A 14,407-nucleotide genomic window follows, 5' to 3' on the forward strand; every position below is an offset into this window, starting at 1 on the left:
AATTGATCTGTGTATGTGTAGTGCGAATGCTGCCTATTAAAGCTGCCACTGTCTATGATGCCATCAAATCAGCTATAATGTTGAAGAAAAAAAGAAAAACCCAACTATGACTGTCTGTAAACTTTCGGATACTTAAAGCACTCTTACTGAAAGTACTTTTTGTTTATCACTTATAGCTTTCTCATATAATTTAAAATTGAGGATACAATGCATCGTGATATTGAATTTAATGGAAACGTTGACATGATAATTGCAAACGTAAGTGAATTGAATCGTGAAACCAGTGCAGATTCAAACCCCTAATATATACGGTCTACACACACACACACACACACACACACACACACTGTCAAGAGCAGTAGAGTGCTACCTGTTGTCTTCGTACTAATTATCTCTTATCATGTGTGCAGAATATGAATAAGATTGTCTCAGGAACATTGTGAATCTAGAGCACTATAAACTAGCAGAATTGGGCCACTGTAGAGAAACACTCTATCCTTTCTCATTTGGAAGGATAGTGAAGTTCTACTCACTCTTGCCAGGCTGGTCCCTGAAGGCACCTTGTAGGGGACGTACTTCCTGTAGATGTGGCCCACCCTCGAACAAGGTACATCATACATGCTGCCTCCGCACATCCACACCTGAAAAACCACATACGCACACACATTCGCAAACATTTATACTACATCACAGTACATGCAGACTTGTCTCCATCCTTCATTCTCTCAGACAGTTGAAAAAGCTCAAAAAGCCTCATGCATCACATCCTTGTGAGCTCCTGCACAGGCAGTCTGAGAAGGTCTCAGTGGGAATATGTGGACAGACTAGCTATAAATATTGCTACGCTTCCACATCATACCAGCAACAAGCAACGTCCTCGCCGCGGGCTCCAATTACAGATCGACTGGCATCCGCTGTAGGAAAGAACTAGAGTTTTCCAACTGCCTCACGCTTGTGTCTCTACTTTTCCTCTTTAAACCAAAAGAAAAGAGAGATAAAGAAAGAAAGCATGGCGTTCAATATGCTTCCCTTCCCATCTCTCTCTTTCTGTTCTACAAAGGCCAAGGCTTTGATGTGCCTGTCCGTATCGAGTATTGGCTCAGGCATGGTGGAGTGTGGACTCGGCCAGGGCCACTGACACACAGAGGGAGGTGAGAAGGCAGGGGGCTTCTACTTGGACGACTTGAGTCTGATGGTTTCTCTGGGCTCAAGAGAGCTGTCTGCAGATATCAAACCGCACAGACAGAACTTGAAACTTGAAACTTGAAACAGACCTATCTCTCCTGCCAGGCGGTGGGTTAGCGGTCAAGCTAACTTCACAGACCCCATCGTTATGGGGAGAAAATCGTTCGAAACATCAGTGCTACAAAGCCAGTGAGAAAAAGCCCCTGCCGATCCCTCATTTGAGGATAAACGAAGAAGCCATGTAACAAATGAAGTTTTAGGAATCATTTTCACATTTTTTTCACAGCCTCTTTTATCACAAAGCATGAAGGGAGGCAGCCATGGCAGGACTTTAGATATTAAGATGACTTGAATTTCATTTAGAAAGCTGCCTACATCGAACAGATGGATGAAACTTGGACGGAGCGTGGCAGGCAACCAATCAATGGGATAACGCCAGGCCCAATCAGCCCTGACTTTTATTTCAGTTTGTATTTCAGTTTATTTTACGTCCATATTTCAAGGTAAAATGTGAATGCTATAACTTTATGACAAATTACAACAGGCACATACCATGCATACAAGGAAATAACAATAAAAAAACCCTGTCAAACAGACGGGTTAGCCTCTAAACTAATTTTGCGGTTGCCATAGTTACTAGAAAGGCACAGAGGATGGTGTTCCAATAACAAAGTTCAGTGCCAGCACAAGTGAGAGTCTAATGAAAAAGAGTGGGGTGGCAGGTATGTCAGAACTGATAAATAGAACACTTCCTCACCTCCATCGGTGCCAGTTTTGGCCCCGCTAATCAAAACCGAATCACTTCAGAGCCACAGTCAATCACTGGATCACACAATCTAATTAGTTTCAGCAGTCTAGCCAGTCTAAACACAAAAACACACACGTGCAGACTCACAGCTCCACTATCTTTAACCGCCTTATTTTGGCCGACTGGTGTGCTTTTTGGCTTTGCTTAGTAACACAGTGAAGAAAATAACCTCAGCCGTCCAATCTCATTCAGGCTTTATTGTTGAAAAGAATGAGAAAAGATTGTCTAGACAGACAGACAGGGAGCTTCACATTAAGTGTGAGAAAAAGGAATCTGGTATAGTTAAAGTTATTGGTTTGCAATAGATCAGGAGCTATTGGATGTGGTTTTGGAAGGTGTTTCTTGAAATCCATTTTAATGGGTCTTCTTGTGCTCTGTTTGATTATTTTGGTCTGAAAGGCCAACTGCAGGAAGCAGTCTTCGTAAGGTCTGTGAGAACTGATGCATTATTTGCGAATTGCATAGAGGAATCGACCCAGATGCTTTAACTCACCTTGAAAGATATTTCAAACTGCTCGCCGCCCCAGATCTCAAGGCCTGTGTCATATCCTCCCAGTTCCCAGAACCACTGTCGGTTTACAGCAAACAAGCCTCCGGCCATCACAGGAGACCTGCAGGAAGCAGAAAGACCAACATGATCAGCCATTTCTTAGAATTCATACTGCATTTTTTAGAATAAAGTCTTAATAGAACCTGAAGGACAGTGTGCAGGAAGGACCACAAATTAAGGTCAAATAACCCCTGGAGAAACTCAGGACGGAACAGTCACTTAATATAAATGTATTTAATAAAATTCTCATGATGAATCACTTGTGTTATATTATTTCTCACTTGCAAATGGCTTTGGGTTATATTGAATAAATCAATAAATGTAAATAAGAAAAAAAAAGTCTATATTGATGAGTAGGTGGATACACTAGGGCTTGCATGACTACTATCAGCAAACTGGTACAGGAAAGTAGTCGACTAGTCAGCGGGTCAATGTTTATCATAAGTATATGACTCACAATAAGTTGTGCAACTTCGAACACAAATCCAACAGACAGAGAGTCTGTGCCAGAATAATGCTGCTTACATTGTCATAAATAGTGTAAAACTCTCCATATTCCACTTGGTTATAGTTTCTGCCAGCTTATTGGCAACATTTGATTACTTATCATTAATTTACAATTAAAATTATTCAGTTGAATTTGAACTGAATTTGAATTTAGATAGCAAACAGGTTGTGGAATTTCCATTTGAATGTAAAGGAGCATAATTAAAATAATTAGAATCCAAAGCAACTCATATAACTATTTTTAATTAGCAAAATCTGCCAAAGCTTAAAAAAATGTTGTATAATCCTTGAAGTTTGAAGGTTTATAGACCTTAGTGATGACCGACAGATAGCTTTGTCATCACAGTAATAAATTACATTTTAAAATATATTAAAAAAGACAACAGTTATTTTAACAGACAGACAGACAGATAGGTCTTTCAACTATAACTGTACTATTGTTACAATATGTCAGTTGTCAGACGGTTTGTGTGTATTGTGACAGGATTCAGTGGGCATCCCTTCTGCACATCACTGTACAGAAGCAGAGAATATAACACATGGAACCATCATAGCATGAATTAATTAGCTCATTTTACTTTCATGCATCTCTCCAGGTTTCTGTGTTTTGAAAGGTGAATCATAATCTACATCTGAAAACGGTCCCTGATGGTAGAATCAGACACAAGCTGGAAGCTGAATTCTGCTCAGTGACACGATCGGGTTCACAGTCCAGTCAAAATCACTTATGTGAAAAGTGAGATTTAGTGGACAATTCAAGGCAGATCAAAGTGAGAGAGTTGCAGTTAAGCAGATGTCAATCAAACATGCAGATGAGTTGCTGTTATCCTCATTGTGCTATTTTCATTAATGCTTACTGTGCTTCCAAAACTTCCATTCGGTCGTTATATCACATGTACTTAAAGGGCTTAAGCCTGCCAATCGTGTTTGAGAGGGGATACTGATGGATTTAATGGATCTCTCCAGTTGTTCAGTGGTGTTTGAATCCCAAGACTTGGCTAAAGCAGACATGAAGCGGTACAAAGTGTCTGTTGGTGTAAGTAGTGCAATCTTTTAATAGAGCATGTAGAATGAAATATGGTAATGCAAGGGCTGGAATGACAGCATGTTTTGGGATTATGCTTATGCATATACTGCACTTGCACACTGCACTATGGGCGGATATTTCATCCGTTGTTGGTGGTAGTGGTGCGGGTGGCAGGCCTCATTTATTCATCATGGGTGGCCTTTACACAGTCAGTGAAATTGACAACTGTGTTTACTAAGAGGTGTGACTCTCCAATTGTCCTCTTCGAATTGTTTGTATGAACCTAATTTAGATGATGTAGGAATAAAGGGTATCATTTGAATCAATGTGCAGAATTATGGGTCGTTTGAGTTTTCCCTCTTTTCCTCGCTTTCCTTCGGTTTTCAATAGCTTGTAAAAGTACCGTGTGCATTTTTACTTTCACTTTTAAATTTGCGGGAATTCGCCGTCAAGCAGTTGTCTGTTTTTAGTTCATTTGAGTTTTCCCACTTTCCCTCACTTTCCTTTGCTTATAAAATAACAAATAACTTACAAATTTGAAATAGGTATACTAAACTGAAAATCAGTAGACACTGAGGAACAAATAATTATAAAACTTATAACGTTTATTAGCGATTAAGAAAGTTTGGAGGCACGGACTGCATATACCTTGATGTAAAATAATGGGAAAAATATCACAGTTTAAATAAAATAAAAATCAGCAAATACTGTGGAACCAAATAAATGAGAAACGAATGTTAAAAAAAACAACCTTCCAATATCACCTTAGATAAATGGCAGTTCAACAGGCTTTTCAAAATCCAAAATATTTTTAAAACAGGGGCTTTTACATTTAGTTTTGAAACTCTTCTGCCGTTGTCTTTTGTCTGTCTCACCTCACTCTTCTTGTCAGTCAGCTCGACTCACTGTCCTCACGTGATAAATGAAATCTGATCTGTGAAGCATGACTGTCGTTTGTTCGGTGAGCTGCATTGAGCAGCCCCGTTCAGATTGAATTGTAGTGTCTGTTCTCTAACTGAACTAAATTATTTTTATTACTATTAAAAAAATCTAAATGACGGTGGGGGACGGTGCACCGGTGGGCAAGTGACGTAACCAAATCAATACAACAAACCATTGTCAAAAACAGTCAGATTGGCATCTTCACTGTTCGCGTCATGAAACCATTTCTATGGAACGATTTCAAATATTAAAAAAGTGATATTTTTTGCAGCTCTGATCATCCGATTAAATTTTTTGAATAATATATTGAATATGTAGGAAGAGTTAAAAAAATAAATAAAAGGAAGGATTTGATATGAAGTCTTAATATCATCTTTCATCAAAGGCAAAACAATAAAACAACAGATGGATTGACCTACAAATACATACTGATATATCAGGCTGATTTTTCTCCAATTAAAATGAAATAACTATGTGACCACCGAGTGCAGAGTATCTGGTGGAAATGTCATGGTCAGCATTTAACAAGGATGAAAAGTGCAAAGTGCTGGGTTCTGTGTGATCTAAACTAAGCAATGCCAAAATATTATGGATGGCTAAAAGCAGGAAGCGGAGAGGAGAATGAACGAGAATGAGCAAGAGAGTAAAGACAAAGAGGCAAGCCATAAACAATAATTGGAGGAATGGGTTTGTGTACAAACGGCCAAAGTAGAAAAGCAGCACGGCGCCAAAATCAATTTACTCTCACGCAATACTCTCTGGCCTGCTTCCTTCTGATTTAATAAGGTGCTGAAATATAACAGTCTACTTGATCAAGGCAGCTAATGGAGGAACAAGCACTCCACTGGAGAAATTACCATGTTGCTTTTTTCCCTTCCACCGCCAGTAACAGCAGCTCCAACAGATTTTGTGGCGTTGTGGAACATGCCATCCTGGAATGGACGTTTGTGTCTTGGCTGTAGCAGACGATGGACTGTGTGAGTGCTTAGCCAGCTCATTGGCTATGGGGTTTGTCGATGGTATATTTGATCAGCTGGGCACCCAGCTAGGAGACTCAGGCAGAAAGAAATAGAATCACTTAGGCATCAGGAGAGGCAAGAATCAGCGATGGGGATGATTGGAGCAACCGATCAACAGGCTCCGGGGAGCTTTGACGACTTGACAAGTTTCTTTGATGGCTCTAGCCACAGCTAGGGCTCTTGATTGTATTTGCTCGCTCTCATCTCCCAGTGCATTCATGCATGCACAATGACACGGTCCATTTAGGATGTGTCTGTTTTTCAACATTCAGTCTCTTATTCAGACACTGAGGAGGGAGCTGATTACTTCAGGGGGCCGCTTGCATGGTGAGGTTGCCGTGTGAGGTAAATATAAGGATGTAGGAAGAGCTGCGGTGGCTGTATTGATTGGCTATTTAGGTCTTGGTCTGAGGGGAAAGTGTGGGTCGATGTGGTGGAGTGTCAGTGTGTGTGACGGAAAGGCAGGTGAAGGAAGCAGAGAAACCTCTCATCAGGAGTGTTCTGCACCACTGGAGCATTCCAGCAGGTCAAATATCTTACTACAGAAGAAGGGAGAGGAATATAAAAAAGAGAGAGAGCGAGATAGAAATAGAGGGGCCCTCCTGGATGTAGACCCCCTAGCTAAGTATAAATCTAACAAGATGAGCCCTTCCTGTGAGGTGATGTGAAGTGAAAACGAACATGGAGGGGATCTGTGTGATTTTGCCTGGAGCGAGGAGGGATTTTAATATGGAAAGTCAGAATGTTGTGTGTTCTTACTCTGCTACACAGGCACAATGTGTTAACAGACTGTAAGGCAGCAGTTTTTAAGACTATTAGCAGTGCAGAAGAAAGTTTAATCAGAAAAATCAGAAAACAAAAAATAAAAAAACAAATCAAACTTTACCAAAAAATGACACTTATAATCAGAAAGATAAAAACAACAGATTCTTTTTTTCTGAAAATTCATGACTGAAAGTAATAATATATTGTACAATTTAAAAAGAGTAAAAAGATGTATCAAGAAATGATAAAGTGTTCCTTTAAAGACAGTTCACCCAAAATAAGAATATTGTGTCATTATTTACCTAATCTTTTTTTTTTCATCTGCAGAAGATTTTTTTTAAGAATGTTGGAAACCAAACCGTTTTAGTTACTTTCCACTATATGGAATACAGTGAAATATTTCTCAAAATATATTATTTTATGTCCCACATAAAGGAAGTCATACAGGTTTGGTGAAACACAAAGGTAAGTAAATTATGATATTTTATATTTGGAAATATAAAATGGAAATAAAATCCTAATCAGTCACAATGTGACATGATTCCATTTGTCTGTTCATGTTGAAAGCAAAAAGAGGGTGTGATGGAAAACAATCAATCACAAAACACAGCCTCTCTTTTTGTGCACTCAGCATAAAACTAAGAACACCTTGTGTATGAGAACACGTAGTGTTTTCATGACTTCTGTGATGCTTTTTATGGTTTTCCTTAAGGAACTTAAGGGATTTGCTATAAATGTATTTTTCTAAACTCCCACAATCAGTTTCTCCTCAGCAATTTTGGACATCTAAAATACAGGTAGAGTGCTACTTTGGTCCAATGAGAATTCTGCGTGGGCGGGGCAAACGGTGTGACACTACAGAAATGGAAACGAATGGAAGTGGCCACTTTCTAAGAGTTAAAGCTTAAAAGTGTCAGCTCACTAATTAAACAGTCCTGCTGAAAATGTCTTATGCTTTAAAGGGGTCATATGATGCGATGTCATGTTTTTCTTTGTCTTTGGAGTGTTACAAGTTGTTTGTGCATATATAAGATCTATAAAGTTGCAAAGATTAAAGTCTCAAACCCAAAGAGACATTCTTTATAAAAGTTAAGCCACGCTCTCCTAAAATGGCTCATTCAAACACACCCCCACATGTCTACGTCACGGTGTGGAAAGATTTGCATAACATCGCCCAAACGTATACGCAACGAAAGAAGGCCTAACTTTTATTCTCACTGTAGTATTGTTGCCGCCGCCATGTCCTGGAGATGTTGTGAAAGCGAAAGTACTTTGTTTGACCTTCCAAATGAGTACACAACAATAAATCAGTGGTTAAGTTGTATTTACAACGCTGTTCCAGAACAATACAACGCAACTATTCGAGTGTGTGCAGTGCATTTTACAGAGGACTATTTCCTGAACCTGGGAGAAAGTAGCCTACAATGTGAGCACTATGAATGGCTGTGAAGTGAATACTATAAAGTGGGGCAATTACAACGTTGGAAGGACAATTCAGACTATTCAAACGCGAGTTTTGAGCAGTGTAGAGTAGTGCTTGTTGTTTGGCGTTTCAGGCAGACATGGTAATGTTTACACGGCGTGCAAACATTATTGTTTTAGTCTCATCGCACCGGGACACGTCATCACAATACGGTAAGGGATGTAACATTTCCGTCACACGCTTGAGGTATTCGGCCAATCACAATGCACTGGATAGCTGGCCAATCAGAGCACACCTCGCTTCTCAGAACAATGAGCTTTGTAAAAATTTACGCATTTCAGAAAGGCGGAGCATATGGAGCAACAATAATGTACAGTATGTGGAAACTAATGTGTTTTTTTGAACCTCGAACCACGTAAACATTGCATTTACACCAAATGCACAAAATAATGTTCTTTTTAGCAACATCATATGACCCCTTTACAAGTACAAATATACTGTATATATATTTAGACAAACCTTCATGACCCAAATATCTTTGAGAAAACAAGAAAACAAGGCAGTATTTTTGGATTGCCTACATTTTGTTTAAGTCACATATATAGGAATGCTACTTTATTCAAATTAGAATTCCATTTGGACTGGACTAACCAGTGCAAGAAATAAAACCATGTGACCAACAAAATGTAACAAAACTCAATGCTTGTCAAACTCAGCTGGTTTGGACCAAAACAATGATAACATTTACTGTATACTTAATTGTGTTTAATCTGGTCTAGATGGTGTAAAGTTAGCCAATACAATAACAAAAAAAAAAAAAAAAAAAAACTCATTTAAAATCATAAAAATCTAGAAGAAAAGCCAGATATGCAAACAAACAAATAAAGGCAGAGAAGAAATGAAAAACCCAGAGTGGAGTTTGAGCGTGATTATAGAATGCTTTGAGCGAAGATGGGAAATTGCTGTCGCTCCATTCTCTTAACAGTAGGTGTGAAACAAGCACACACACAAACACACACACTCTTCTTTTCGTCTGTATGTAGGACACTCTCTGTGGCAGCTTTCTCTCGGGGTCTTGAGGGACTCAGTAGGGTCTCGACCTCTCAGCCCTGTTTCACACTCATTAGCATTTATCACCTTCTCACACAGTGGCCACTCTAAAACTGCTCTCTTTCTATTACCATTCAGCACAGTGCCCTAAATACACAAGCACATGCACGCACACGCACACACAACGACTCCCAGAGGACATGCATGCCCCGTGTTGACAAGCCCTCTTGGTGGTCTGCCGATTCCACTGGGGCTAATAAAAAGCAACACTAAGGGGTAATTGGTGCAGGTGATTCTGTAAACTCTGCCACGATTGCCATTTTTAGAGAGAGTCTTATGAAAGGCTCTTTTTCGACTATTAATTTGTGTTATTCCTAAATTAAATACCATAATCTCTGGAAACAGGTCTCAGGGGAGAGAGAGGTATTTACATATAGAGTCACAATGAGGTTTTCTCCCTTGACTTTTGGTAATTATTCTGAGAGAACTAGAGAGAGGAAGAGACATTGTTTGTGCATTGTATTCTAGCTAAATGTGCTGTCAGTCTGTGTGGCTCCACCCGTCTGTCCTCTGCGGATGGGCTCTAAGTTAAAGGGTCTGTTTGCTTTGTGCTCATTCTAATATAAATAATCATTTGTTCAGGCTGGTTGGAGACAGCCCTTCAGAGAAAGCCCCTAAGAGCAGCTTGCATCGATCCCTGTCGCTCCTGACATAAATTTAGAGTAAGGACGTGCAAAACAATGTATTTTTGGAAACACTTTACTATAAGCTTTAGTTTGTTAACATACTAGTGCATATGGCATCATGAACTAATAATGAACAACAATGTTTACAGCATTTAATAATCTAGGTTAATCAATCAATTATATTACTAATTTCTACATACACTTATGTTCATTGTTTATTCATTTTTGTTTATGAAGCATTAATGCTCATTTACACTTTAAATGTTAAAATGTATTAGCACAAATAGAAGTTAATATATATTAATAAATGCTTTAAATATATTTATTACTAACAGTTTATAATGTATCAACTGAATGGTTAGTTTAATTAAGGTAGTTTTTGGCTCGGATGAGGGTTACATAATGTTTATTTTCATAGCAAACTCAACTGAAGACATTTATCACTCAACTGAATATTATATTAGCTACATTTATAATAAAAATTATATTTTATAAAAATACACTAGCTTTCAAAAGTTTGAGCTCAGTACATTTTTTAAGAAATTATTTTATTTAACAAGGATATATTAAATTGTTTAAAAATAACATTAAAAGACTTAAAAGTCTACAAAGTTACAAAAAATTATTTCAAACAAATACTACTTTTTAAGGCTTTCTATTCATCAAAAAATCCTGGGAAAAAAATCAGTTTCCAGAAAAATATTAAACAGCAAAACTGTTTTCAACATTGATCATAATAAGAAATGCTTCTTTAGTAGGACATCAGCATAGAATGATTTCTACAGGATAATGTGACACTGAACACTTCAGCTTTGCCATCACAGGAATAAATTACATGTTAATACATGTCAATATGTTAATATATTCACACAGAAAACAGCTAAAAAGTTTTAAATTTTGCTTTGTTTTTATTGTATTTTTGATCAAATAAATGCAGCCTTGGTGAGCCTTTCATACAAATGAATTTTCTTTAACACTCACTCAAGATTCATTAACTCCACATAGCATCTTAAAAAAAGGCAAAGCTCAAGAAACTAAAACAAACTTCCTAAAACATTTGTTTAAATGTGTATGGCTGTAGCACTATAGTAATTTACAGGGGATTAATTTAAGCCACAGCCAGCTGTCAGTGCGCTAATTAAAACACTACCACTGAAAATATCTAATGGCAAAAAAAACAAACAAAAAAAAAACACTTAAAATATTTAAGAAAATCTAGCCAACCTTCTTGACCCATTCCTAATTCAAAGCATTTGTGACAGAAAAAGAAGAAAACAAAAACAACTTTTTTTGCATCATCTTCATGCACCCCCCCCTCCCCCGATCATGGAAAAAGTGCCAGCAACGCAGATGCCAATCACAATTTGCATTCAAGGCCTGAGCAACATAAATCCATTTAAGTTCTCCCCAAATACAACATTTATGAAGCTTAAATGTCTTTGTGGAGCAAGGAGGACACAGGCTGAAAATCTCATCAGCTTTTCTTTTCTCTTTCTCTCTCTCTCCCATCATCCCCGCTGTCCCTGTGATTTCCATAAATATAAATCCACTATTTACTCCCGTCCCTGGCAAATTCAGCAGGAAGATTTCCATTCTCAGTAGAAAAGACCTCCATTTGGAAATGTCCAATCTTGCTTGAATGGTGGGTGGGAGGGGAGCGAGTTCCAGCATAATCATCTCTTTCTGAGTCCTATTGTGCAGCTGCGTATTAAATGGTTAAAGTCACGCGAAACTGTGGGGGACTTAGAAGAGATTTGTAGTGGGAAATCATTTCCAGTGTACTTCCTTGAAGTCAAGGTCACAGTATGCATAAAGTGAGAGAGACACAGAAAGAGACAGAGACGGAGAGGCGGAGAAAGGATTGAGTCCATTGTCATCTATCATACTTTCCAGGAATCCCATTATACCTGGAGAGAAAACTTCATATGCATTTGCACATTTTTGTGAGTTCAAGGTGTCGTACACACCAAGCAAGGGCATATGTGTGAAAGGCAAGGCCGTGAATCACTATTAAAGCATATGTACACCATGAATCCATTATTCATTTCCTCCTCAGAGAAAGGCGGAAGATAGGGGACAATGCGACCCCATTATAGAAAGTCATCTCTAATGAATAAAGGGCCAATAAGGTCTGTAATATATGGAAATAGGATCCTGCTTTTATCATCTCCTGCCATTGACTGTGACTTCTCATCCTGGCCAGAAGGGGGCGATGTGAGGACAAGGATTCAACTTCAGCTCTGAGTTCCCTGTAGGTTGAGAAAGATTCACAGACTGGGGTTATAATATAATTTAACCCAACAGCTAATGCATGTCGCAAGGTAGTGAGGTGAATCATTCGCCATGCTTCCATTAATGCCAATACGTTGGGTTACTCTTTCTTCTTCTCTCAATCAATCAAAGAGAAGTCAGGGAAGAAAGCTCTGACTTCTCAGCGGATCAGTCATTGCACAAATGAGCTGTGATCCAGATAGAGGGCCCGCTTTCATCTTGTAACAGGCGGTAAGATCTATATTAAGGCTTCTTAGCTGCGTACGCTTCATACATGCGAGTCTAGGTTGCTCAGCCAGCAGTCGAGGCGAGAGGTAATAAAGTATTAAAATAAAAGGATGGGGGATTTCGAAAGCCAGAAGGATTCTGTTCCACGGTCGAGGGCGGCTCGCAGGAGAGGCTCATTACATACCCGTCACGTCGCAAAGTTTTCTGCATCTCTCTTTCAGCGCCGATGTCTCACGGAGAGCAAAAAAGGGTGAGTGTAGACTGAACGGATGCGTTTTGTCTTCCTCTCCTATGCTTCTTTTTCACCCTCATAAAAATGCCTCAGCCTGCTCCTTCAGAAGTAAAGTTAGCAAATTGGCAGAGGAGACGTCACCCCTCTAGCAACATGGCTCTGACAGAAGAGTCTTAGCCCACGCGAGAGGCTTGAGTGCAAGAGGAGAGACACGTCAGTTTCACTTTGGCTTGTTAACTGCTTTAGGCAGATGTTACTGTAGGGGGACTTTTCACAGATAATTGAAGGGGAAGATAAACAGCATACGGGGGACTTAGGACTGCCTGGTACACCAGACAGAGTTAAACAGAACTGTTTGTGACTGTACACACGTGGAATGGAAGGCAACAAATCTCTGTTGTGGTTTGCAATACGCATCAAACAGGCCTGGGTCTGCAGAATGAATCGAATTTATAAAAACCCACTGAAATGTTTGAGGGTTTAGTGTCACATTCATGAGTAATGTTTCACAGCAAACATTTTGGCTGCCCTTCCTGTGAAAGAGACAAAGAGAGTGAGAATGGGAGCACAGATATGCAGGTCAGAGTGAAAATGTTAGCTGGTGGGAGTTGAGTTTTATTGGTGGCATGGTGTGAAATAAAAACAATGGAAATCAGAGCCGGCGCCAGGTCACCTCCATCGGGGGGCGCATTTAAATTTCTAGGGGGGGCATGATGGAAAGTGGGGGGTGTGGGTTATTTCCAGCAGGGACATAGGCCCTGCTGGAAATACATGCATTTCTCTCTCAGAACTGAACTCTAGTATCACTCTGTCGTTGCATCCTGCCGTCCAACTATCCCTCTTAATTCCCCTCAGGGACTGGCATGTAATGAGAAATGTCTCCTAGTACTCAGACTGTATTACAGAAGATATGAAGAATATTACTTTCTGCATTGAATTTGTGTATGCATTTCCCCTGCTTTGATTTTTCATAAGCATTTTCGCCAAATGACAAATCACAAAATGAATAAAACTTCAGTCATTAGAGAAATCAAATCCCTAGTTCTTACACTCAGATTAGTTGTTTATTACTTTTACTTCAGATCAAATATATAAAAAAACTTTGAACCGTAAGTCGGAGACAAAAATCCTGATGTGGGGATAGTGTGGGTGCGTCACAATATTAGAAATATTTCTGTTTTAAACCATGAAGGCAAGCCAGTGGATATCATACAAGCAACGTGCAAACTTTGTGCAAGGCTTATGCCGGTGAACGTCTTTCACCATGAAAGTGAATTTAAAAACTGACATCGCTTTCAGCATCTGATGACGTGTAAATTCTCTCAGAGACGATGAGAGACGAATCTGCTACTTAATCTGCGGTATATAACTGTTATTTTATTTCCTTAATGTTTCTCTTGTGGCCCGATCATATTGAAAACAATGAGAAGAAACGTATTTCGAGTGTAACAAGTTGCTCTTCAGTTTCATTGATGACTGAAGTGTTAACAATTTTATTTAGGCCTATAATTAATTTTAAGATATAACAGACCTGTTTTAAAAGACATTTTAAAAACATTATCAATGAGGAGTAGCCTAAGTTAATAGCCTAATCTTTTATTTTCCTCACAGCACGTCAGTTATGCGGTGATGTGCTATGAAATTATTGCAGAGCAAATTAATTGGAATATTAATTTAATAATAAAAGTAACCTAATAATAATAGCCAGAATGAA

At 38.9% G+C, this 14,407-nt stretch overlaps 1 protein-coding gene across 1 annotated transcript in view; it reads right to left on the minus strand.

The window, feature by feature from the left end:
* galntl6 (polypeptide N-acetylgalactosaminyltransferase like 6) overlaps positions 1–14,407 on the minus strand; it is a 253,291-nt gene that overhangs the window by 7,526 nt on the left and 231,358 nt on the right. Inside the window, exons 8-9 of the mRNA XM_079423273.1 lie at positions 2,487–2,604; positions 534–641 (exon numbers count right to left, since the gene is read on the minus strand). Of these exons, the coding sequence (XP_079279399.1) occupies positions 534–641; positions 2,487–2,604 (226 nt within the window). The remainder of the gene's footprint in view (positions 1–533; positions 642–2,486; positions 2,605–14,407) is intronic.

Source organism: Barbus barbus (genome assembly GCF_936440315.1).
Source record: "Barbus barbus genome assembly, chromosome: 8".
NCBI classification, from domain to species: domain Eukaryota; kingdom Metazoa; phylum Chordata; class Actinopteri; order Cypriniformes; family Cyprinidae; genus Barbus; species Barbus barbus.